Source organism: Epinephelus fuscoguttatus, linkage group LG3 (assembly GCF_011397635.1).
Source record: "Epinephelus fuscoguttatus linkage group LG3, E.fuscoguttatus.final_Chr_v1".
Taxonomy (NCBI): Eukaryota; Metazoa; Chordata; class Actinopteri; order Perciformes; family Serranidae; genus Epinephelus; species Epinephelus fuscoguttatus.
The window spans coordinates 25,231,893-25,258,752 of record NC_064754.1 but is presented as its reverse complement, the minus strand read 5'-3'; the positions used below and the strand labels follow the sequence as shown (position 1 = coordinate 25,258,752).

The following is a 26,860-nucleotide window of genomic DNA, read 5'->3' as shown; positions in this document are numbered from 1 at the left end:
CATGCCAGACATCATATACCACCACATCCGCAATGTCTCACAATCCACCTTTAACACACACTGATGCACATGCGTGCATCCACACACACGGGCTCATAAAATGTGCACTGCCACACATACATCCACACAAAGAGGCTGCCCAATGTGTCTCAATCTGGCCAGCGTCAGATAACACGTCTTGTGAATAGTGAGGAAGGTGGCAAGAGCTGATAGTGCTGTCAAGAAGCAGAAAGGAATGGAACCGGGTCAGTAGTATCCACATCTATCCACAATGTACTATTTCAGGTGGTTGAGAAAGCAAACAAAAGGCTGTTCAGCCTCCATATGCACACAAACTTGCCTTTCCCCTTGCAAGGAGGCTCTACAACACTTCAAAGGAACTTTGCCCCCAAACATCACAAAGCGGCATGATACAGCCTGACTGCAGCAGAAATGCTGGAGTAGAAGAAAACTCTCTAGTCTTTGTATATGGCTTCCTCTGGGAATGCTGGAGAGGAATAAGATTGAGACAGAGACGCAGACGTGACAGATGGAGATACTAAAGAAAAAAAGTGCTGTGAGGGTGAGACGAGAGAATGAAAGAGAAGTGACAGAGAAAAACCAAAGAAAGCTAAGGGAAATGGTCAGATTTAGAAAACACAGGCTGTGGGAGGGAACGACAGAAATACATACACACACACACACACACACACACAAAGATGTGGCTGAGAATAAAATACAAATAGTATACAAAAGAGTCCTAGATATAATAGTCAGCTTTGATACTGAAGGCAAGAAAACAAGGGAGTATGAGTGAATAAGGTGAACCTTCGAGCGAGACATAAAGACGGTCTTTGTAATGTGGACTGAGATAACACAAGAAACAGGAGACCAGGAACAGATTGTGAGCAGAACAGCTTGAGGTGCTTGCACGGCCAAGGGAGGATGTCATATAGCTGGAGATGGGGGAAGGGAGGCTGGGCTGCATGCCGAGGCTGCCTTGTTGGCGCAGCTCTTGGCTATGAGGTGCCCGAGCTAGAATGCAGCACCCCTTGTCTACATCAGCTGATCCTTCAGAGACGCCTTCATGCAACTACAATGGCCAAATGGAGAGCACAGAACAGAAGGGCCGACTGTTTCCCATAGACCTCCCACAGGCCATGAGCTTCATACTGATATCACCACTGGAGCTGCAGGCAGGTTGGATTAAACATAATTTCCAATTTAGTCACTTGAAAGTAAAATAGACATTCAAAAACAAAAGTGTGCTTACGAGATCACAAAAAAAGGAGCCTTCTGAATAACGAAACACCTTTTGGGTTTTGTGTATCCAGGAAAGGACACATGGGGGCTTTCATTGTGCTCATTGTCCTCCTGTGCCATGCATAGGAGAGGAAGCCCTCCTGCCAGGTGGCAGGTTCTGGGCAAAGGCAGGGCACTGGCACCAAGCACTCCAGCATGTTCCCAAAACAGGATTAACACAGCCCACTACCCACAGAGGTCCAGTGCTCTTGTTTGCGTTTTATTCTACCCAAACAGAATAATCATCATCCCTGCATGCCTGGCCAATGAATGTGGAGCTTTTTGAGAAACGGAGAGGGAGAAAATCAGGAAGAAAGACAAAGAGGGAGAAGTAGAGAGAGAGGGAGAACAAAACGGGGAAAAAAAAACATTCCAAGGAGAGAGAAAATAGGCCAGCCTGTCTGGCAACACAGCTTCCACATGACTTTGATTTGAGGAATAGATAAGGCCAACTTTGAGCTTTCACGAGGTGCGCTGCACGTGTGTCATCGGGTAGGTCTAATTTTCAGTTAACTTCTGTATGACTTGTTTTACAGGTAAACTAATGCTGGAAAATTCATAATGGTTAACAAAGAATTAACAACTCTTTTACATTGATTCTTGGATTCATGTTATGTTGCGAGAACGGAGATAGAGACAACTGATTACTCAACATCTTTTATGTAACAATCTACAGATTAGACTATTTCTTCAAGTGTTCAATGGTTAATCCTAATACTGTGTAATCAGGTTGATAAACTATGGGGTTAATATAACACGCCTGCCTTGAGAAGACAGAGTAAACCTACCTGAAAACAACACTGATACATTTCACTGTGGTCTGACACAAGCTTTTCAAAACCACAGCCCTTTGGGTTCCTCACTGTTACAGAAAACATGTACTTCTCAGCAGGCAACAAGAGGTGCATTTACAGTTTCTGTTAAAACCCCCGCTGACAAAGCAAATACTGTCAATGCTGAACAATGCTGTCGTATAAACAAGTTAGTAGCCAAAACACTCAGGTGACTTTCCTGAAACATGAAGCACTCAGTATGCTGAATCCTTGGGACATTAACGGCTCTCCCAAAAACGTGTGCAAGTCGACCGACTGGTGCTATATGTCATATATTAAACCTGCAGGCTACAATACTACACTAAAGATATATGCTTCTTTCTCACCTGTATTCTGATTGTCATTAACAATAAATTAACATTTCCACTTTGATGTATTCATTCCTAACCTCCCAAATTTGGACGATTGCTGCGGCCTCTGTATGCCTTTCTCAGTCACCTATTTGGCTCTCAGCACATCCCAGGCAACTGGCCTAAATCACATCACAAGTGTGGTTTATAGAGCATACAAATTCACTAAATCCGTTCCCTCTGTGGAAAACAGCTGACCTACAGCGGTCAGCTGGGTCTGCAGGACTGCATCTTACATGCTAGCGCTCATCTACAGGAGAGCTGCAGCTCCAATAATACATTCAAAAATATGCACATTTGAAATCTGCAGGCAGTGCGAAAGAGTGCACTGTTGCAAGCAGTAAGCTCCATCTGATTTACTGTGGGAGTGATTATTTGTGGGAGTGATTATTCTTTGACCCATTTCTTGTGTGAAACTGATGGTTCAATTGAGCTGTGATGACTGGGAGAGATGGGATTGATAAAGCTGATTATGGAGTAGCACATACAGTAAAACTTTCCATCACAGTAGGAACATTTGAGGTAAAGATATACTGTACATTTTGAAGATCGATTATTATCAGGAAATCTACTTTTGCTGCCAAAGTCAAGTTTTCTGTGTAAATGAAGTATCATAACATCACAGCAGCATTTGATACCATTTCTTTGCTTTTCTGTGTGAATTAAATAAATAAAATAAAGCTTTGACGTCTAATCAGTGACCCTGTATATTTATATGAAGACTGAATTAAATCATTCCCTGTAATGTGAAGGGGTTCCTGGTACAGTCAGTCCCACTGAGAGTCGAGCTCTGCTGAGAATTAGACCTTTTGAATAGTTTAACCTTTGAATGTGATTAATTTGACTTAAAATGTCACTGCATGCAGTATTACTGAGGGGCTTTTAAATAAGTGTCCGTTGCCAGGGCTTTTAAAAAAGTGCTTTATGTGGCGAGAAAAATCATGGCTGAGAAAATAGGTACTCTGTGTCTGTTTTTTAAGGTTTTGCACTAAACTAAAGGACGTGCCGCTTCCTCGGATGAGCTGCAAAATGCCAGTGAAGGCAGCGCTTCATCCAAGGCTCAGTGGAGCACAGCAGCCAGATGATGAAAGGCTTTATTCATACGGAGTGACAACAAATAGATTCTTTTCCAGCTACAGTTCTCTGAAGCTCCCCTTTGAGGACAAAGGACAAAACATTTTGAATGCCACCATCCCATATGACTCAAAACTACCATGTACAAACCTTCGAAATCTCATGGACAAGGCATGACCATCCGAACAAAAACCGAAGACAACTTGCATGCTTAAAAGCTTTTATCGTGGCGGTTCAGCTTTGGTATCAGCTGGGAAGCTCGATATATGCAAGAAGGATTAAATTAGCATAATAATATATTAAAATGCAAGTATGCGACTGCTTTGGAAGTTTCTTTAGAAGCAACTTTTGGTTTCATCTTTCATCAAAACGGTTCACAGAGGGTCTTTTGGTGACTAATACTTTTCTTCTTCTGCATAAAAGCATCTTTTCCGTTGGTTTTGTAGTTTCCAGACGGCAGCATGAGCACACTTGTGTATGTATGAGTGTAATATATTTAGCTATTTTGAGTCCATTCAGAAAAGACTGAGGCAATCTGTTCTTGTCGGAGAAGAGTAAGAGAAGGTTCACAGGTTCAGAGAGAGAGAGACGCAGCAGAGGGAGGAGTGGAGGGGGCTCAAGAATGTATACTTAAAAAAAACCCCTCTGGCTAGACGGCACCAACATCACAGCAGCTCTGCTTCGGGAATGAGACAGTGGAAGATTCCTGGAGTTTAATGCTCAACCGAGATGGCAGAGAACAGAGGAGGGGGAAAACTGACTGCTCATATCATGGTTTAAAAACTTGTTCAACAAAAGAGTCTGATCATTCAATTTCAGACGACTGAGGCTTGACTTAAAGGAACAGTGTGTAAGATTTAGGGGATTAAGTGGCATCTAGCAGTGAGGATTGCTGAAACATCTCCCAGTTAAAATTCCTTCAGTGTTCATTGTTCAGGAGGTTTTCACAGGGAGTTGTTTATCCGCAAAGGTCTCTTCCTCTCCAAATCAAACAGACCAGGTGATTTAAACCAGCATAAACACTGAATAAAGCAATTTAACATTAAAAATCAGTGTTTTTCAGACACACTCATCACAGAGGGGCTGCATTTGTGGCTAAACAAAGCAAAGCTGTTAGCTGTCATTTACAGCATTCTCTTCATTCTAACTTGTTAGCCCAGAAAACTTTGTATGGCATAAGTCCACCAAACACTTTTGGTATGGTACCTTTGGAACCAAAAGTAACCCTTCAGACATGGTACCTAGACCCTAGCATTTCCACCACAAACAGTACTCTTCAATGTGGGTGGGGTTGTTGTCACTCACTGATCCGTCCAGCACTCACTGTAATTCCTCATTACTGGTGACACAGATGGAAGTCTGCACCTTGTTTATCGTCCACAGAACGAGGCTGCAGACATTTTGCAGAACAAACAGAACAGGCTGCAGTGAGAGTCTCTCTCCATGGGATATTTAAAAATAGTGGGTTTGTGCATTTAGTCCTTATTAGGCAAGCTTGGGGGTTAAGTGATCCGTAGCCCACAGGAATGACGCTCCACGATGCTTTTTTTTTTTTGTCTGAGTGAGGATTCTAACATACGCAGTTCACATAACATGGTCGAAATTAATATATATATATGTATATATATATATTTATATGTATATGTATGTATATATATATATATATATATATATATATATATATATATATGTGCTTGAAGATTCACTCATTAGTGCATGTAATATAAAAACTAAAGTAATGGTCAAAGTTGTCACAGTGAAATTTAAGGTGTTTCGATGGATTCATGTCATCAACTCATGCATTGAGTAACATCACAAGTTAACGTTCCATCTTAAAAGTTGCCAGCAGTCGGCCCAGTGAATGAAGTTAGTTTTTTCTCAGACTCCAGCTGCTGCAAGAGGCAGCAAAACATCCTTTCATTTTATAGTTACAGTCTACTGATAACGCTCGTTCACAGCTCTACCTTTCACTACCAGATCTCTGTGTTAGGTACCCCAACAGAGGGGTGACCATACACAGTACGGTATGGTCCCATTGGTACCATCCACAACTTTTCACAGCGGAAACGGAAAAACTGTACCGTACTGTACTGCTCGGTGGAAACAGGGCTATAGCTAACATCATCTGCAGTAAACGAGGACAGAGGGCGAAAACTGAGCATTTCTGCAGATTTATTTTCTGCTTGTTTGCCAAATATTTTGATAAACTGCCAGCTAACCTTCCTTCTTATAACATTTGTGACAACAAGCGTTATCAACATCTACTTGAGTAAAATGCAGCCATACTTGTGATTGTTTTGCTTTCTCTACCATGACAAGCGCTGGAAGTGTTACTGGAGTCAGTGTGTGAGTGTGTGTAAAAGCACAAACTCGCCCCTTGCGCAAATACAGCCACAGAGAGGAAGAGAGAACTGATAATAATTGCTTGATAACCTTATTTTCAGCTATGGAAATCTCACTCCCTGATGTACCGATAGCAAAAAAAAAAACTCCAGACCTTAGCAATACTTTGAGTTTTTAATAATTTAGAGCCTATTTCCCATTTCAAGCCAGGTTTGTAAGGGCATGCCTACTCTTAACATTAAGCTTAACTTACCCACTGCCTTATATTGTGCAGACAGGTATTAAAGTGCTATTATCTAAACCTCGCCGAGAAAGTGAATAAGCATATTTCTCAAAATGTCAAACTATCTTTTTTTAATCAAAAGATCTGTCAGTGGAGCTGATAATGAAAATACAGCAGTAAATCTAGCAGTAAAACACAATTCAACCACACCCCACAGGCAGCACCAGACAATATGAGAAGATCTCTTCCAACAGCACAGCCTTACTGAATCATAGCCCATAGTTTTGTAGTACCTGTCCAGTTTTTGCAAGGCCACATTACGGAGTTAGAAGTCAGGTCATGTAAGGATGTAATGAGACTCAAACCTGTAAACGGTCAATTTTCCCGAGCCAGTTGAGAGTGATGATAGCATCACGACACAAATATATCATAACAAACACAACACTTTGGCCAATGCTTCACTCATTACCCGTCCCATTCTTCCTGCTATTTCTAACATGAGGAAAAACAGAACCATGACAACTGCCTCATCAGCTTCCAGCCATTTCATTAGTGTTTCAATTACCTGGGTGCTGACAGTTCGTGTCCCATCTGTGGCTTCCACCGTCAGGTTGTAATTTGATTTCTGCTCGGCGTCCAGGGGCCGCGCAACAATCAGGGTTCCACTGGCCTTGCCCACGTCAAAGCGGCTGTCATAATTACCACCTGTGGAATCATTTTTTTTTTGTACAAACAAAGAGGGACAAAAGATTAGTGACAAATTGTCATTTAGTTGTGTGCGTGTAGCAAGGTTGCACAAACAGGAAATGAGGGCGCTGAGATGGGCAAACAAACATCAACTCTCAGCTGTGATGATTTTGAACATAATAATGAATAGAAACACTTATGCTGATATCACCAACTATCAGTAGAGGTGTCTTGTTTATCGGAAAATAATCCACATAATTCATGCAATTCCCCCACACAAAAAAATGATGGGCACATACAAGCGATGAATAATAACTACACAACATATCTTTTACACACTGAATGCTGAAATGTGAAGGCTCAACCACACAACAGTGGATGTAAAATGAAGCTGTAATTCACACAATGAGAGGAGAGGAGGTTTTCCATTTTCTCTTGAGACTCTTAATCAGGTCACAGGTTTAGGGGGGAAAAACGTGGCACAACATCAATCCAGCAGCACGACACAGTTCAACCACAGCCAACAGGCAGCACCAACACACAGTGTGGGATGATCTCTTAATATGACTCAGCCTATTAGGAGATCCCAGCAGCTACCTTCTGCTGTACAGTTGTGGTCACAAGCCATCTGAAGGATGTAAAACATCTCAGTATCCTCTATGCCGTCTTGCAAAAATCCAACCAAACAGAACATTCCAGAGAAAAGAGGAAAGCGGTAAGCGGAGCACAGAGAGAGAGAGAGAGAGAGAGAGAGGAGAAGAAAAGAGACGTGTCAGTCAGACATTGATTAGAGGGAGGACAGGCTGGGAGGAAGAAGGAAGAGGCAAGCATTTTGAAAGCAGTCAATTTAAGTCTTCTCATGCATACAGTGCCTATCACAAGTTAAAAAAAACCACATTCGAGAGGAGACAAATTAAGTTTAAACACTTTAAAAAAGAGTTGTCAATTAAAATTCTGGGGAAATAGACTTCATCTCAGTTGGCTCACTTGGGGCAGCCGGGAAAACTATCAATATTTATTGTTTCTGAGCCATTAATTTACAGTACTATGCTGTTATCTAATCTGCTTTCCGAGGCAGAGAGCAGAAGTATGGAAAAAGTGAAAATGAGAAAAATGGTTTGATGATTTGACGCTGGCTAACAAACTGCTACGGGCCTTGCCTCCAATGTATGCATGTTTAGCTTAATTAACAACTTGTAAACAGTAACTGCCATCAAATCCACATAGGGGCTAAACATGCAGGTTCTGCACTAGTCTCTACAAACAAAATTTGTCCTTCCACATACAAACACTATGTTAGTCCTCAAAAGAGTTCTTCCACCTACAATGCATTTCTCTAACATGGGGCATTTCAACAGTATACGTGCACACACACGTGACAGAGATGCACGAGAAGGAGGCATTACCTGTGATTTCAAACCACACGGGAACATCAGAGGACTCTGTGGCGACGACCCCCACCATGTGCGCCACGGGGTCGCTTTCCATCACAGAGAAGGTGAAGGGGGACTCCTCAAAAAGCAGAGGGGCCGCATCGGCCGGCAATTCTGGCTTGGGGATCCACTCGATGTGGAGGCGACAAGTGGAGGATTTCTGAGGGCGTCCATTGTCGACGGCTTTAATCTGAGAGAGAGGCGGAATGAAAGATGTTACACAGTGTTATGTAACATTTCGTTGCAACTGAGTTTCTGTACGTCTCTCTGTTGGATCCTCTGCCTGAAACTCTTCAGAAGTACATATGCGGGGAGTTTGTTTTGATTCTTGCTCGTTAATGCTTAAAGAAAAAATGCACCAATAGATCTTCTGTAAGTAGAACCACTAATATATGGCACCAGTCCACAGAATGGCTTGTGTTTCAGTTGTTAAAGCTTTTCTGTCCTCCGAGCTGTCCACATGGCGTTAGAACTGTGTGTTTTGAATAACAAAACACCTTTTGTGTGGTATTCTTTTGTGATTTAACCTTTTTGTGAGGACTGGAATTACTGTAAACTGTGGTGAGCAGCGTCCTCTCGCAGCAGGAGACACAACTTACTGGTGTATATGGGGACATAAAATCTAGGTGAAAACACCAAAAAAGACGAGCATCAAGTTAACACCTCAGCAGTTTATCACAGCCAACTGTGTCCCAGGTGGAACACTGACAGGTAACATTCATTTTTTCACACATACAACACATTTATTCCTCGGTAATTCTAAGATACTCTCAACAGCTGCCATGATGAGAAGAATTTTTTTCGAGTGCTGTAAACTGTAAGTTTGTTAACGGCCAATAACAAGTCACAATAACGATCGACTAATCAGGCTTCTGATAACGAAGGCTCCACAGTAATGCTGCATTTACACTGCACCTTACTGCTCAACTCGACTTGACTAACTTTTGGTACTAGTTATGGGTGGGCAATATGGCCGTAAACTAATATCAAGATATTTGATATTTTTGCAATAACTATCTTCTTGGTACCAAAAACAGTACCAGGTATAATCCACAACTTTTGCCGATGGAAAATTAAAAAGAGCGAGTTTGATTCTGTAGCGCTGTGCCGTTCCACACAGTGGAAATGCAGCATAATAAGTCTACAGTAATAAAGCAAACATACTGAACATCCTTGTAACAATGACATCCTAATTGGATAGTGTGGGCTGGTGGTTGGAATATGCTCCCTATAATTTTAAGTAGAATCTTTTTGCAAGTAATTTCCTTCCCCACTTGTGGACCAACATGATGTGTCTGGACCAATTATCTTCTTGTCTCTTTAACAGTGACTTCCTTTACTGCATTTTTAAACACAAAACCCTAAAAAAAGCAAGCTGCAGAAACAAAGGAGGTAAGAAGACTTGAGAGGAGAATGAGAACACAACAGTAAAACAATAAACAAGCATCTGTTGTAAACATTTACAGCTGACTGAGAGACTATCAGGCAGAGGACAGGGTGAGGCCCTGGTATAGATACTCACTGTAAGGATGTCGTATTCTCCAGCAGAAGAGAACTTCTTCGAAGACACCAGGCCGGTCTTGGGCTCGATGAAGAACTTCCCATTTTCATCCCCCTCCTCAATGCTGTAAGAGATCTCGGCGTTGGGTCCCTCGTCGCGGTCTGATGCAATAACCCGATACACTGGGTCTCTCTTAGTGGCTCGCTCTCTCTCTGGCCTCTCCCGCTCCGGGAGCTTGATCTTGTAGATTTTCTCCAGGAACATGGGCCTGTTGTCGTTCTCATCGAGAACTCGGACGATGACACGGACGGTGGTGGATTTGGCAGGAACGCCGTGATCGGTGACTGTGATCTGAGGAGAGAGAATAACAACTTCAGAACAAGAAGAACACAGACTGAAAGGTTTGGTGCTGACAGTAAGGAAGCACATATCTGATGCAGTGAACTTTAAATCAGTGGTTCCCAATTGGTCCAGCAACAGGGTCCAGATTCTTTCTTAGTCATCAGTTCAAGGTCCACACGGTTTATTGGAGAACAGATATCAGACGAGGTGTGGCATTTAACTTTTTCCAACAATGTTTGGACGACCGGTTGCCCCATCTATGTCTGTGGCAATATTTTAAGTAACCCCTTTTAGATTCTACCTTAAATAGAGCCCCAACGGACATTGTCTCTTTCTGCTCACGTCTGGCCAGAAGGCTCATCCTGTGTAAATTGAAGGACTCTTCACCTCCAACATATGGACACTGGATGATGGATGTTATGTATTATTTACAATTGGAAAAAATTAGTTGTTTTCTTGAAGGGTCAACAACCATTTTTAACTTTTGAAGGAAATATGGAAGCTGAAAAACTGTAATGAAACAAGTTATACTCCCCTTCTTATGTCACACAATTAATATGTCGTCATTTTTATTTTATCTTTTTTATTTTAATTGTTTATATCTATCTATCTCTCTCTCTCTCTCTCTCTCTCTCTCTCTCTCTCTATATATATATATGTGTGTGTGTGTGTGTGTGTGTATATATATATATATATATATATATATATATATATATAATTATTTTTCTTTTTTTTTTTAAATTCATTTATTTTTTCGTTCTTGTCTTTTGGACTTCCTTTCGCTGGTCTGGCTTTCTCTGTTTGCTCCTGAGTTGGTGGGGTTGTTTTTCTGTCCTTGTTGGTTCTGTGTTTGTTTGTTGATGCTCTGTGCATCTTACTGAATTATCAATTAAAATACCTCGTTTAACCACACAGTTAAATATATTCAACATTTGGCCTTGTCGTTGAGATAGTTTGCTGTCTCTGTCGAGTAGCTGTCCATCTTCTCACTCACACACACACACAGCAGGAAACGGCACTTCAAAATAACAGCTCTGTACCAGAAATTCACTATTCTTCAAAATACAGTGTGTCACAATTGTGAGTCACTTTATTTTCCTTTCAGAATAGACCAGTGACCCACTTTTGGACCACGACCCACCAGTTGGGAACCACTGCTCGAAATCCCTTTCTATTTTTTACATAAACACATTAAGACCTGAACCCTTTTAATAGTTATTGTGTTACGAGTTCTGTAACGAGAAGAGAGTAAATTATTTTTTGTTAAATTCCGGCAAAATCAACAATATTATGTAAAAATATTAAGATCAAAACAGCTGTGTTTGAAACTCATCATTTGAAAGCCAAAAAAATTCAAAGAAGAGGGGAAAAAACGGTAAGCTTGCTTTCCCTTCATCATGCTTTCATTCCACTACTTTCTCTGCAACTTAACTAGCAGCCAAGCTTAAAGGCAACTCCTTCTAAGATTTGCTGGCAGGTTAAATAAACATTTTTACTTGAAAAAAACACAAATACACATCAGGCCGTTACCTCATAACCTAATACTCTAATCTCTGCAGTATAATGAATGAATCCTGTCAAATACTTTGTCATGAAGTGCTCCACAGAGTGTGCTTCCTCCCTGACTGAAACTGTCTTGATGTTGTAAAAAGGGGGACATTTTCAGATCTACAAATACAGCTCTCTGAGTCTTGTAAGGCAGAATTCTCCAGCAGGGAAATGCAAGACTAAATTGGATTTTAAATATATTTTTTATCCCGACTAGTTTTATCCCCCTGGTTGTGTGGCTGCTCTGTTGGAACCACTTTTGTCTGTAAGGAGCAGCATTACACCGCTGAGCCTGTCACACTCGTGGGACCTGCTTTAGCCAAATAATTGAGATTTAATAAGCTAATTTTATGTATAAAGGTGCACTGTCACAATTTAGGGGTATTTTAGGCCATCCTTTAGTATCAGCTCTAATGCACACAGCGATGCAACTACCAGATCACCTTGGAAATTAAATAATTATAGCCAAATTAGCAAGAGAGATATTATCATATTTTCTTATATAATACTAGATCCACTGTTGCCCCTGGAGAGTCACTAGCTAGGGCTGATGTATTCAGGTAAACATGCTTTGTTCATCTGAAGGCTGTTAAGGTGAACCCAAAAGTTTGCTAATCTGAAATAACATTTAATTTGTTTGCCTGTGATCATGATAACAGTAGCTTGTATGGCTGCTACACGAACAACCCACCAGAGCTAATTATTTTTAATTAGCTGCACCTCTTCATGGTAGCACCAGCTGCACTGACTCCACTGCCGTGTGTCAAACTTGCAAACAAATATTTTGCACTGCTAATAAACATTAAGTCTTACTGCACTCCACTAAAGGCCGGGGGCTTTTTTAAAACCCCAGACGTGCTCAGTATAAAAGACGATGTCGCCACAACTGCATCGTTAATGGGGCCCTAATTTAAATCATGACATCAAGCATTACTGGTGGCGTGCTAACACTTTGTAATTTGTGCCACGGTTTAACACTCCGCCATGTCTTTGGACATTGGAGAGCACAGTTTGAGGAGTTTAATCAAAAGCAAAGAGCCACAGGCTGACCTAAACAAACACAATTTTCATAGAGTCCCAGAAAAAGCGCTGCCGACTGGGCGCTGGCAGAGATGTGAACATTTCTAGCTTCGAGCTGCAAAATACTGTAGAAAGGCAGAACAAATGCCACAGTCATTTAAAACCATCTGCTAAGTGCTTCACTAAAAACAGTCAGGAGTCCAAGGCCAGGAACACACCATTTGGTGCTATAGTTTCAATTACTAAAGTAATGTGTTTTTGTTTTTCTCGCAGTGTCTGCAGCTGTCCATAGTACTCGTACGAGCAGAATTAATGAAATGGAATTACAAGAAACTCAGTGTGAATATCTCTCTCATGGAGGATGTGTTACGTTGGATGCGGCTCCCATCCTGTGCTGCTTAATGAACATTTCCATTATGATCACATGGGTTTTAGCCTCCTGTATGAAGGTGTAGTGCCTGATATCACTGATTATATAACATAATTTGATGAGAAACATCAAGTATAGAAATAAAATGTCCCAGCACGGCATCCCAACATCATTGCAGTGTGTGTATCTGTGTGCATGAACACTATAGCTACCCAGCGATTCATCAGCACACACGTCTCTTTGGAACATTTTCATCAAAAGCCTTTGTTTGATAATTAGAGAAACCACACAAAAGACAGAGAAGTTACACCAGAGGGAGGGTGTCTCACTGCATCAGTATAGCACTGCTGTGAAGTGAAGGGATCTGAGCCAAGCCATTATGCTCTGATTATCTATTGCAAAACGTTGAGCTTTTTCTGACTGACCATATGGAAGTACTGTTGTTTTAATGCATTCAGTGTTATTTACACAAACACTGGGAGACAGGACAAACTCTGTTTCCACTAGGCCTGGGCAGTATCACAGTATTATGGTATACCAGGGTATTTGGAAATCCTGATGGTATGATTTTCAATACCATCATAAATAAAGCCGTTCTTCTTTCTATTAAACTCATAATATGTAGTGCACAGCATGCAGCACCAGAGGTCAGTCTACAGTCCCTACTGGTGGACAGGCAGCTGAGGTGACACCGAGGGGGAGGAAGGGATAAGTTACAGGACTGTAAACAGCAGCCCAGCAATGGCACGGACATTTTGGGTTTTTTTTTTTTCACCAAAACTGGAGCTGGTGACTGTTACAACAGTGGACTAACTAACCAGATAACTAAAAAGAGTAACTAAGACAGTTTGGGTTAGTTTTATTTTGTTTCTAATGAGTATGAAGGAAGTGTGTTTTACAATGAGTTAACGAGGCAATTATGCCAATCTTGGTTCTGTGACAAAAAGAAACGACTATTACAAAGGTGCACAGTGGTATTTCTCGGTTTAAAGTGGGAGATACTATTTTTGTTAAGACTTTGTGAGTTTCTATTGTGTATTTAGTCGTCTGTAAAAGCTGAGAGAGCTTGCAGAAAGTGGCAAACTCACCGTAACTCATCATATATGTATGGAAAGTTGGATACCGCCCAAGCCTAGTTTCCACTGCAGGAACTTTGCCTCAGGAACTCATGTTGGTCAGGAGCTTCATCAAAAGTGTTTTGCTCAGTTCTTAGTTCTTCAGATGAAATGGAAACCCAAACAGTAAGGCTCAAAGGGGAATTTTAGTTTCTACTATACTTTACTTGTTGAGTGTCGTCCCTTTAGCTTAACAGTGTCTCGAGCTACTAGTGGAAACAAACAATGCATAAACTTCATTCAAAATGTAATTATACATCTACACTGTTTTGTGGCTGAATGTTGTGTCAGTTGATTAAATGACCAACAGCATATTGAGCAACACAAAGTGACTGTCAGTGGTAGACTCATCATTGAAATCATTTCTTAAGAGGAAACACTCACTGGTTACAGCTCCTCATGTGTGATTGTTCTATAATGTAGAGTGAATGTGTTTGGGTTTTGGAGTGCTGGTTGCACAAAGCAAACAATTTAAAATGCTTATTTTGTTTTTTCATTTGTTTGTTTGTTTGTTAGTTTGTTTTACACTTTTTGACATTTATAAAATAATTGATTGATCAGGGAAATAGACTCAGTAGGATCTAATTTCCAAGTCAAATAAGCCACACTGGTAGCCTGTCCAGTTACCCTGTGTGTTGCCAGCTGCATGCTGGGATAGGCTCCAGACAACAGATGTGAATGGCCCATTCACCTTTGCATTTCCATTAAAATGTTCTCTCTCTTCAGTCCCAGGCCTGAATCCTAAGCATGTCCTGGCATGTCCCACTTTTGCTATTTACCCAGCCCCCTCCTTCCTGGGATGGAGGCCTCTCATCCTGCCGCTAGAGCCCACACTCAGACCATCAGGAGCAGTGTTGCCTTTTCTGAAATTCCCCCACTGCCTTTCTGCCTTTAGCTCCCTCTCTTGCTTTCACACACAGGCACACGACGACTACCAACCCCCATCCTTCTCATCATAAAAGCTGAAGGCCCCCTGTGCTCCCTCCACCTCCTCTTGGCATTTGGTGCAAACAATGCTGACACAGCCCCCACCCCTAATTGCTCCACATGTTCCACATGGCCCCACATGTTTCGTTCTTCTCCTACAACAAGTTTGCACAAAAACTTCAACACTGGGTAGGTCTTCAATTTGAATTGTTCTGCCAGCATGCAGCTCACACACAAAGGCATGTGTGCACACATATATATTCTCCTGAGTCATGATTATCCCTTGATTAGCTGCCCCGAGGATACACTGAGGTGTGTGTGTGGGGGGTGGAGAGGGCAAATTGTAGGGTTAAGGGATCTGTGCTGCCTCCTGAATGTTTGGCCCAATAAAGAGTTTCCTGCTGGATTCCCAATAACCACTGACCAACACACACAAACTTCTTAAGTTGCCATGGTTACACAGCTCTTTCCAGGCTGTGTTCACTCAGCCGCTTTCTACCTATTTAGGTCAAAAGTTACTTGCTTTAAATTATCCCTCCAACTCATATTCAAATTAAATAGGACTGTGCGAGAGCGGCTTTTTATTAGTTATTCTTCAGAAAAATGTTCTTTGTGCTCTGGATTTACAGTGTCTGATATGATCGAGAGCTCAAGCAATAAACATAATAAAGAAAAGCAAGAATATTAGCATGAAGGGAAGAGGCGTGTTGAATTTGGCGTAACATTAAAGCCAACCAGAGTTTAAACTGAGTCTTTAATGTGGTTATTAAATGTCTGTCTGGAGGCATTTTGTCAAATGAGACACATTAACAAAACTCAGGCGGGAATTTGCTTTTTTCAAACAGACACAGAGACTTTGAATGAGACACCAGTTCCAACCTAGTAATTCAACAGCTTTCAACCACATGTTGGAAGTAGCAATTCTACGTCTCCTGCAAACCGCCAGAGGAGCTTTGGATTTGAATGGAAACCTTTTTCTCACCTCGATGCTCAGTTTTCGTCACAAAACCAACAGGTGTAGGACAAAATATTACTTTTTATTGTTTTTCTCCATTAGCCTTTTTATTTAATTTCACTAATCAGCAAAGCATTTCCTTAAAAGAACCCAGTCTTCCCTCATTCCCTACTTTCATCCCTATCATTTACTCTCAGTCCCATAATGCAATTAGTGCAGTGGAATGTACAATCAGAGTATGAAATACAACACTGCTCAGGCACCAGATGCACCAACATTAACCGTCACCCAGTGATCACTGAATTGTGTAACTTCTAACAATAATTAAAAGGCGTCCAATCTGCTGCCTGTCAGCACCGGAAACACAATTAAAGCAGCTATTATCAACCTCTGTTCTGTGGCGAGGAAGAGGGAGCGAAGCATCAAGAGAGAACAGAGCCCAGCTCAATTAAAACCCACAAGTTTAGACATTGGCCTTTTGGTCTGACAACAGCTTCCTGTCCCAGCTTGCTCCATCCACGAGACGGAACAGTGGGAAAGAACAAAGGGAACAGTCTCCAAGATCTCCCACACGCCTCCCGCCTCTCCTTCCGACCTCGTCCGGAAATCAGTACAAGGTGAAATTATTCCGAAAGGACCCTTCTTGAATATACAAGACTTGTTTTTGTTGGCAGCGTGTGGAGCTCAGCCAGAGTTGGCTAGATATGCCAAACATCAGAGACAGAAAATCTTTTGTTTTTAAAGATGTCTGATTATCATGTTGTTCATTATTTTATACATGACTCTGAGTGGCTGACACCGACCTGTCTTTTAATTTAGAGTTCAAATTTGACAAAATTAAGTGCTTACCTCAAGAATGTGCTCGTCTTGCTGCTCCCTGTCCAGCTTTCTTGAAGTTGTTGTAACCAGACCTGTCGGAGACATCAAGAGTAACATTAATCATACAGATATAAAATTAATTACATAAAGCACCAACCAAGGAAATCATTTTTTCATAATGAAGTGATGAGAAAATCATAAACTAATTATCGCTGAAAATGCTGGACCACTGGCCAACACATAAGTGGGCCAGCCAAAATGAGCATATTGCAGATAAATCTGTATCACTGTATATGTCGGACAATAAGGACCATCTCCCAGTCTGTCTATCAGATACTGTAGCACTGAAATGTTTATTTTTCACCTGTAAATGTTCCACTCAGAACAAATCTTGCTCATTTAACTGACAAATATTGATGCTGACATCAAATACCAGGTACAAGTAGGCTTTATTTTTCCAGTAGGCTTTCTTTTCAGAAAACACCCAGACAGTGAAACAATACCCAGTTACTAAAACTCTACAATACCAAACCTTCCACTCACTGCCTGGTGACATAATCTGAACCCTGCTGTTTATCTCATCACCCGTGAGTTAGGAGTTTGCATCTGGAGGAGCGCTCTCCCAGTAGGTCTTCCCTGTTTTTGGTTAAACCAGTTGGCAGACAGCCCACCACACTGTCTTATACTTGTGAAATATCACAAAGGTCTGCAAACAGCAGCATAGCCTTGACACCCTGCTTTTAATCCTTCTGCAAGCTGAATAAATAGAGAACCAGTCAGACATTGCCCCCAGTCCTCAGCTCTCTTTGAAACACAGAAAAGGCAACTTCAGAAAAGATCCTGCTGCCAGTTGAAATGTTCCTTGGGTCTTTTTGAGCTCAACGGTCATTTAAAGTAGGACGATTGATGTCTTGTGACGTCAGTCACACAGAGGACTTAAACCAAGCTTTGAAAAAAATAAAAATAAAACATGTTTGAGTCTTGAGTTCATGGCTAATCCAATTCTGAATCACATTCACAAACAAGGGAAGATGGTAGAAGCAAAGGGGGGAAGGATAACGCTACATGGCTATGTTATAAGCAGAGTTCTGTTCTCACTACCAATGTAATTGCAACTTTGCAGAGACACTGAGTGTAGAGTAGACATGCCAACTTCAACCGCACCAGAGCTGTCTGCTTGCCACACTGCGCCTGATTAGCATAAAGCAAAGGATTTCCGAAACCCAAACCCATCAATGGCACATATGCCTGCAACGAGAATAGCAGGCCACAACTTACAGGTCCTGAAATAGCCCTCCCTCAGCACTGCAATTGAGGCATATGAGCGAGGCGCTTTTGCTCCCCCCATTTTTTATCCTCTCCTTCTTAGGCTTTATTTAATCTTCACAGTGAGCTGCAAAGACACACGTCTGCTGATATTCAGTTGGAAAAAAACAGAAAATGTCAAACGCTTCCTGTAGGTGCAACTCATTTGCTTTGTACTGTCTACTAAACATGGCTTCAAACTGATGGGCAAATAATTCAAATGTTAATTTACACTCGTAAAAAAATCTCACCTTTTGCAGGTGCAAATATGAAAGAAAAAGATTTCATTAACACAAAGACAAAATCTGCCACTTCCATCATCCTTAACACTTTTAAACACACCCCCTCAGTAGAAAAGAGGTGATACTGACAACTCAAATTAAGTTTAGTAAATTCAAACGACCTGCAGGAATTGTTCTTTGCAGTGTTGCATAGTGTCTGCAAGAAAGTTTGCAGAGGATCAGCATGGGTTACATGAGTTAGTGAGCTGTAGATTATTACTGTCAAAGCTAATAGTTCTGCTGTGCCACATCAAAACAGACCGCGTTGACTAATTATTCATGTGCTTTAGCAAGGCTGGAGCTGATGGATGATAATGTTTTTAAGCTCCCCTGTGCGCTGTGTTAGGTAACTCCTCTCTTTGTACATGTATTATAGAGCAGAATACAGATGACAGCATTAACCACACCAAGTCTGCGTCTCTGATTTATAATTCCTCTGCAAATCAGCTGCCTAATCAAAGCCTGGCCAGGTATAACAACAGATACAGTGTTTGTAATGTAGACAGAATGCTCTCAGTATGGAAGCACAGTGCTGCTACATTAGCAAAACTAATGAAATCACAAAACAACTAGCCTTAAGTCTACTCTGGAGAATATAAATGTGTTTTGTTTTTAGTTTTGCCTCCCTAAAGATTTTAGAGAAGTCCCATTTTACAATTATAATTTACACCTTGTCATGGCAACAGCAGGTTCACTGGGAGATGATCACTGGGTGCCTTTTGTTTGTGGGTACACGTGCAAGAATCTTGTACACAAATTAGCACTGCTACCTCCAGCTGAAACCAGGGAAGGGAAATCTGGAGAGAGTGCACTAACAAGAAGGAAAGTAATGCTAAACAGGAAGTGCAAAGTTATTTGGCCCTTTTTTTCACTGTTGTTTCTTGCTAAATTAAAAATAGCAACAGCAAACCTCAGGTACTGAGCACGCTCAGATTTCATGTACTATACCCTGCTGGAATTTCTTTGTCCAGAGAAGCAACACAATTGGCAAGGTGTCATAAATATCAAGCGTGTTTGATAAATATGGGATGTCTTCCAGATACAGTTGTGAATCTGGCAGAGCAGCGGAGTGCCAACTCCTTCACAGCAGGGCAGCGACATTTTCTGCCAAACTGTGTATTCTTAATACACATCTCGACTGCAACAGACCATCCATCATGTAGTGAGCATCTGCCTTAAATGTTATGATCTGTCCCAGGTTCCTCTTTTCAATCGCATAAAGTCTGTCCCGCAGGTGTACTCAGTTGTCTGGAGCTGAAACTAGCGGAGCATGTTAGCGGAGTGGAGCGCTGAGAATTTCTGGTCCTCGCTTACGAAGCTGTTCGTGCCCTTCGCTCCCGCTCAATATTGCTCTGCACTCAACTCAGACTGCACCCCACTCCATGAAAAATCGCTCGGCGCTCACTCAGTTTCCTTTTGGAAGTTCTTTGTAAACTCCACTGTCGGGCTTGTAGCAGTCAATTTTTGACAGAAAGTAGCATGTGCACAATTCATGGATACATTCAAATGCATTTTAAAAATGCATGTTATAAGGACCTCGAGATAAAAGGTCTTCATTGTCACTGCTGCCATTTACATGTGAAACAGATATTTCTAAACTGTTGTCTGAAGATTGCTTCGACCTGGACGCTGTAGAACCTCCTACTGAACCACTCTATGTGCTGTTTGTTGTCGTCCATCACTCCAAACCAATTTCCCTGAAAGGAGCAATAAAGATACTTTGAGCTTCTGGGCTGGCCATCTTCGAACTCACGGTGTGAGTGGTACCGGAGGGAAATTAGAGAGGGATGGAGCTGAGATAAGTGGAGACACTCCAACTTTTTAAAAGAATCCACTCTGTGCTTCATCCAAAATCCTTCCAATCACACTCCGCTCAAATGCTCTGGCAAATGGTAATGATTTTCACTGTTGACCAATCTTGTTTTCCCAATTTACAAATCAATGTTTTGGTCTAGAAAATACTAGAAACTTGTTAGAAGTGACCTGAAACCCAATGAGGACATCTATTCAGTTTACTCTCACATTAGAAATAGAAGCTAATGTTCAAATTGGAGAAACTTGAACTAGTTATTGTCTTGCATTTTTCTCTGCTAAGTTGACTTTAAACGTTTGACCAATTCTCAAAATAGCTGCAGATATTTTTCAGTCGATAAGCTGATTGATTAATTCACTTACTTTTTCAGCTCTATAATAGCTCAGTGGTTTTGGGGCACAGCCTCTTGGTGAAATAGTTTGAACCACAAACTCAACTGTACTGCTCTCTCACATTTTTTAACTATTTTAGAATTTTAATGGTGCATTAAACCAACATCCACTTCAAGATGTAGAGATGTCTGGGCGTAGAATCATCTGAAATGCAAAAAAGAAGTAGAAGAAAAAGTACTGCATCCACTGTAGATGAGTAAAGCTATTTCAATGCATGTTGTGTTGTGGCTTAAACTGCTTTTGTTTGCTTCTGTTCCATTTTTGTCTGACATGCTGCCAGCTCGCTGCCAGATCTCTGACCACAGGACTTGCCGCCCACTCTAATATCCAAGCACTGATCTCACTTTTGGAAACAACTTGTTTCTAAAAAATCCTAACTATTTAAAATCCAACTCCATACAAACTTATCCTGCAGGTCCGATCACTCAGAGAGAAGCTTTCCTGGCACTGGTGTTTCAGCGTATGAAGGTTCATACCTCTCTGTCTCTACCTAAACGTTAAGGAACTGTAAAATGATTGCTTGGTAAGCCAGAGCTCACCAGAGAAGTCTGCACTTCCAACCCACAGCCTTTGTCACAACACACACACACGCTCACAAAAGCCATCCTCAGGCGTGGGCTGAGCTGGGCCGACAGTAATTATAGCCATGCTGTTTTGAGAGGGGGAGAAAAACAACAGCAAAGCAGCGGTGGCACTCTCAACCATGTCCTTGAGCACTACAACCACTGCTCCAAAATGGAGGCCTGGAGGGAGTTAAGGAGTCCAGCACATTGTTGGGCCGGTTCAGACCCGGGCACTGCTGCTGTGATTAGCAGTCTTTAGAGTGACACACATATTTATGTCACACACATTTAGCTGTAACTCCAGACAATCGGGAATGTGCTGGGTGTCTGCAGTGGCTGGACTTGTTGTGCAGTTTTAAAGTCCTTGAGACATTTAGTATTGTTTATGGACTGACAGTATGCTGTGAAAACTCATTATTTAAATGCTTGCTATTTTTCTCGCAAGGAAAATAATGAATACACTGCAACATTTCTTACCCTGAAACCCAACCTTGAACCCCAGACAGCTATATCAATATTCGCAGCCTTATTATGAGCTAAGTGTCTGCCAACCGAGCCTAAAACAACACTGTGAAAAGTATCGGTCCAGATGATGCCATCTATACTCTCAAATGAAAATGATGGGAGACCAACGTAGGTGCTGTTTGTTGCTTTCTTTACAACCGAGTCTTCAAAATACCATTGAACAAGAGCCACTGACTGTTCTCTTTTATTGAGAAGGAAAGCAATGCTTGGCATGCCATTTAAATGGCAGCATAAAGTCCTATTCTGTTGTCCAGAAACACACAGAATTCGACAAATGCAATAAAGGGAGGCCATGTAAGCTACTGCAAACACATTCATACATACAGACGGTCTTTGTGGAAATGAGTAAAAGGCATTTAGTGGGGAAGCGCTGCTTGCATTAGGATTGAGATATCTCAGCACCTCACAGCTGCGAGGCTTATTTGTAATCTGAAAAAGACAAGCACGTCATGGAAGACTTGGAGCTATGGGGGATTCAGGTTCCCAAGTGCTGCTGAAAGTGAATGTTAAGGGGAGTTGTGTAAATGTGCAAGATGCTTGGAAGCAGTGGAGGTACCATAGTGCTTGCTGGTAGTTCTGACTTGTGTCAGTTCTGATATGTACACATGACTAATGGGAGGTATTAAAGACGAGGCATTACAGACAGTAACAGTAAGAGACTATGTGTGGAGAGAACTATGCATGTTGACAGCGCAGGAGATTATTTGGTTTTAATACATATTTTTCCATATCTTGTTTGACTGAATGATTTTCCCTCCTTCTTTTTAGACTTTGGTCACTGGACATCTGTCAAATTAAATTGTAAACTACTTAAGTAGTTTAGTTGCGGTCACGTCTTAAGAATACATCTAACCACCTGTCAATCAAATACTCACCATTGAGTATAATAAAGTTAAGGTTTGAATTAGTTAGATCTACAACGGCACATAATTGATACAAAATATAACCTTTGGCAACAATCTGCAGAACTCACATGGACAGAGACCACACATGCACAGTTTTCACTGGGTGAGTCCTTTGACAGATATGTGTGTGTATATAATAATGCCTGGCTCTCCTTGAAATACACACACTTGGATTTTGTTTGTTTTAAAGCCTGACTGGTCCCGCAAGCACCAAGGCTGGGAATTACATTTTGTGGTGAAATTTATTTCCATCACCACAACAGGCAGATTCACTCTCTAAGGCAAAGTAAATCTGCACAATTTTTTCACATTGAGTTGTGTCTCGATGGTGCTGACCTCTGAGGAAAGGAAGAGCTGGAGATGTTATTGTAGCTTATTGGCTGTGTTGCACCATCCACTGTATCTAACTAGCTCTGTTGGGCTATTATCTGCTACACAAAAAAAGGAATGCTTTGAAGACAGCTAGTGGTACAAATAAGTATTTAGAAATAACTTATTGTCCCCGAGCAGACAGACCTGCTAACTGACAGTTAGAGAGCTTGTTAGCTGCGACAGCTTAACTTGCCTTTCAATAACTCTCTTCACTGAATATAATGATGTACAACCCCAAGAAGAAAACGCTCTGGGGGAGTTAACCTCATTGTTGAGAAAATACGAAGAAGCCTGGAGAGATACTGTGACTGACTAATGCTAGTATGGTCCTGGCTCATTAGCCGGTTAGCAGTTTGCTTGCCAGCTACAGCTGTTAACCATCTAGGTTTGCAAGAAGTCCAGGGTTTCCCACACGTTCATTTATTAGTGGCGGCCCACCACAATAGCAGCATGTGCCACTACATATTGATTTTCTGTTTTTGGAGCTGGACCGTTCATTAAAAGCGTGGTCAGAATATTAATACTGTTCAGCTATTCAGAATACCACACTAGTTTGGAGTGCAGAGCACACTGTGGGCACAGGCGGAGCAGCAGAACTGTTGAAGAGTAGAATGATCTATTTGCGAACAGTGCAAAACACAACAGTGCTCTCATTTTTGTGTTGTCCTGCATTTTTCCCTGGGGTCCAGCACTGGGTCTGTTTTTGCTCGCCTCTGCAGCAGCTGCACCTCTTATCTTATCTCGGTGCAGGAACTTCGCCTCAATGATGGTCATTTCCAGGCATATTTTAGGATGACTGAGGGGCAGTATAGCTCATTGGGCCAAATAGCCCTGGCTATCCAGCAGCCCCTACCACTAATTTCTCCTCCGTTGTTTACCAACTGTAAACTTGTTGTCTTGACCACCACAGAAGCCCCGCCTCTCAAGTCATCCAATGGGAAAAAAGCGGAAATGACGTGGGGCGCTTTTTCCGGTCTGAGTTGAAGTTGAAGTTTTTTCAACTCAAAGAGCTCAGAGTGCTGTGGCATAAATGGCAGGCACCTAGAGCACAAAAATGTGAGGCACATTGCGATGCAAAAAAAAAGCAAGCAAAAAAGCTTCATTCTCGTTAAAACAATTACAAAAAGCTACCTCCAGCTACTAAAACGCTTTCTGTGTGAGGGCCTTAAGGTGTGACCAGGTACCACATACCTGTCCCCTGTAGGTCCCATATGAGTGGGACCTACAGGGGACAGCATACTAAGAATACAAAATACGGTCCAATGTGTTGCTGCCTACAAATTTGCACACATTGTTGTCTACACATTGTAGCTTTGCGCTTTTACGCCTTCCACATTTAAAGTGATTAAGTTTATGGTCCACTTGAGTCGGTGAGGCATTATGATGTGCACCTGCAAGAACAACCATTAAGGTCCATTAACCGAGGTGCCTTAGAGCAGGGATTCTTAACCATGGGGCCACAGCCCAAGTGTGGGCCTCGAGCGCCACCTAGAGGGCGCTCGAGGCCCACAAATTCAGTTTTGCACCTGTGGGCCGCGAGGGCCGCATACTGTGATGTTGACACACTCAGTTACAATACAGCCTCCCACCACTTGGTGGCGGTAATGCATCAGTCAGTTGTTTGTATTGTAACTAGTTTATCTATTTTTTTTTATTTATTTTTAAACTTGGTGATTATAAGCTATAGTTTCCTTTGCACTTTATTTCTATTTTATTAATGTTATTTATTTATTTAATTTGAAACTTGTATTATTTTGAATGTATTTATCACCACGTAATATTATTTGTCAAATTTCTAATTTTTCTTATCAGTTTTTTGAGAGGCCATCCTTTTTGCTGTAACTTGAGCCTTTAAAATTGTTGTCAAATATGTTCTTGTAGCACATTTGTCCCATGAATTGTTAGCCTGTTCGGCATCTTGACGGAGGTGTGATTTATATCCACATGATAAATAAATGTTTCTGTGATGATCACATTGTATCATGTAATTTATCTGATACGTTTTTAGCTTATTAATTGGCAGTGGATTTGATCTAGTTATTGAATACAAATCAAACCAAGAGTAAGATCAATTAAACATGTTAATATCTGAATGGGCCCTGGGCCACATTGTACTAGAAAAGTTGGGCCCCAAGGTCAAAAAGGTTAAGAACCCCTGCCTTAGAGCACTTCCACATTTACCCTTGAGCAGGAAGATTTAAAACCTTCAAACTAAAACAATGCACATTCTTATTCCACTGTGTAGTGACACTGTAACGTCAGCAACAGTGTTTAATCTGTAAGCTTTGGTTTACCTCACTCAACCTACTTGTAACAGTGACAAGTGTTGTGACAGATCGCTGTCACTACAGCATCTTGACAATAGCCTCTGTGCACCCACACAGGTTTGCCCTTGTCAAATAAGAACGCCAGCAAATCAGCCAATCAAAAGTCTAATTAAAATGTGCCACTTGATCTGCGTTGATGACACAAACTGTTGTCACCGTTACTATGCTTCAGTTCACACAGAAAGAACAAGCTTACTAGGTCAGGTCTTGTTTTTTTCTTGCTTTTAGGTCATGAGGTGGGTCACCCTGCGCATAATGGTTTGGCTTCACTTTGAACTGAATAAATCACAGTTCTCCTATGGTGCTTTTATTAAGTTGAGAGTTGAGTAAATGTTTACTTATCCCTCCTTAATCGTGGGAATTTAAGGATTAAATTGATTAAAATTTCAGCTCCATGTTCACAGTTTCAATTAAAACTTTGGACACCCACAATGCCTAGATGTGGCATTCTTTACTTTTTAAAGAGCGAATCAATGGTATATTTTCAAAAAGACATCACACCGCAAAGGTCCCAGGTTAGATGTGTTCTGAAGATATTTAAACTGAATCTAAGCCAACTAAGCCACCATGACCACTCTGAAGTTTCAAGAGGACAATCAGCCATTTTTCATTTCCACATGTTCTTCTCCCAATGTCTCTTGAGAGCTGTAACAATTCTTTGGCTGCCAAATCACCGGAAACATCAGGAAGTTGTTGGAAGTATCCATTTCCTATTTCACTTCCCCTGATAGTGGTGGGGCTTTGGTAACCCACTGATAACACCGGTGTGTGTTTTCTTCCTCAAACAGAGAAGGCGTTACTGAAAGTTGATATGTGCACCACAAAGAGCGGATGATTCGCAGCGGCAGTCACAGTGGCTGTTTTCCCTTACCTTTTCATTCAACCCTGGGAATGACAAATGCACATAAAACCTGTCCAAGGTAGACAAGCTTGCCAAAGAATTACCCACGGCACTCCTTTTCAATTGATGACAATGAGCTGCCGGCTGCAGGCAAAGAAAAAGGATGGGCCAAAATTGTTCAATACCAGAATTCACCTGGGTGTATATTCCTTTATTTGGATTAAACCACTGGAATGAAAGCTGCCATTTAAGGGCAGCCACAATCAGGTAGAGACAGCTATAGCTCATTAAAGGCAAGCTCTTGTCCGATATAACAACACAACTGTCTGGTGACGAATGCAGACAGGCACCATCATTACAGGGTGGAGTTTTCTACGGGCTTTAGGCGCTCTGAGCACATATCTCATACATCAGATCACCACAGATTAGTGACACCATGTTCTGAAAAGTCAATAGACAACACTGGGACAATTAGAGAAACTTTAAAAAGTACTAATACTACACACGGAAAGGAAGAATAGGTATAAGAGGAAGTAGAGTAATGAGCATTCAGCAAGATAAGATAGCTATCGTAGTGATCTTTGCTCCAGCACTCTCCCCCCTTAGCTTAGATATGAAAAACTGCCTGTGTGTGTGTCTGTGTGTGTGTGTGTGTCTGTGTGTGTGTGTGTGTGTGTGTGTGTGTGTGTGTGTGTGTTCTGAGTACATGTTCTGC

The 26,860-nt window shown here is 41.5% G+C and overlaps 1 protein-coding gene across 9 annotated transcripts in view; it reads right to left on the bottom strand.

The window, feature by feature from the left end:
- fat1a (FAT atypical cadherin 1a) overlaps positions 1 to 26,860 on the bottom strand; it is an 89,079-nt gene that overhangs the window by 33,075 nt on the left and 29,144 nt on the right. For 7 of the 9 annotated variants that reach the window (XR_007448428.1, XM_049566863.1, XM_049566916.1 and 4 more), the window contains exons 4-8: positions 16,852 to 16,913; positions 9,747 to 10,076; positions 8,198 to 8,414; positions 7,389 to 7,457; positions 6,670 to 6,809 (exon numbers count right to left, since the gene is read on the bottom strand). Coding sequence is in view for 8 of the 9 variants with exons in the window: in XM_049566863.1 (XP_049422820.1) it covers positions 6,670 to 6,809; positions 7,389 to 7,457; positions 8,198 to 8,414; positions 9,747 to 10,076; positions 16,852 to 16,913 (818 nt within the window). In the remaining variant the exon portion in view is untranslated. The remainder of the gene's footprint in view (positions 1 to 6,669; positions 6,810 to 7,388; positions 7,458 to 8,197; positions 8,415 to 9,746; positions 10,077 to 16,851; positions 16,914 to 26,860) is intronic. The other 2 variants (XM_049566880.1, XM_049566888.1) reach the window with 1 other exon arrangement.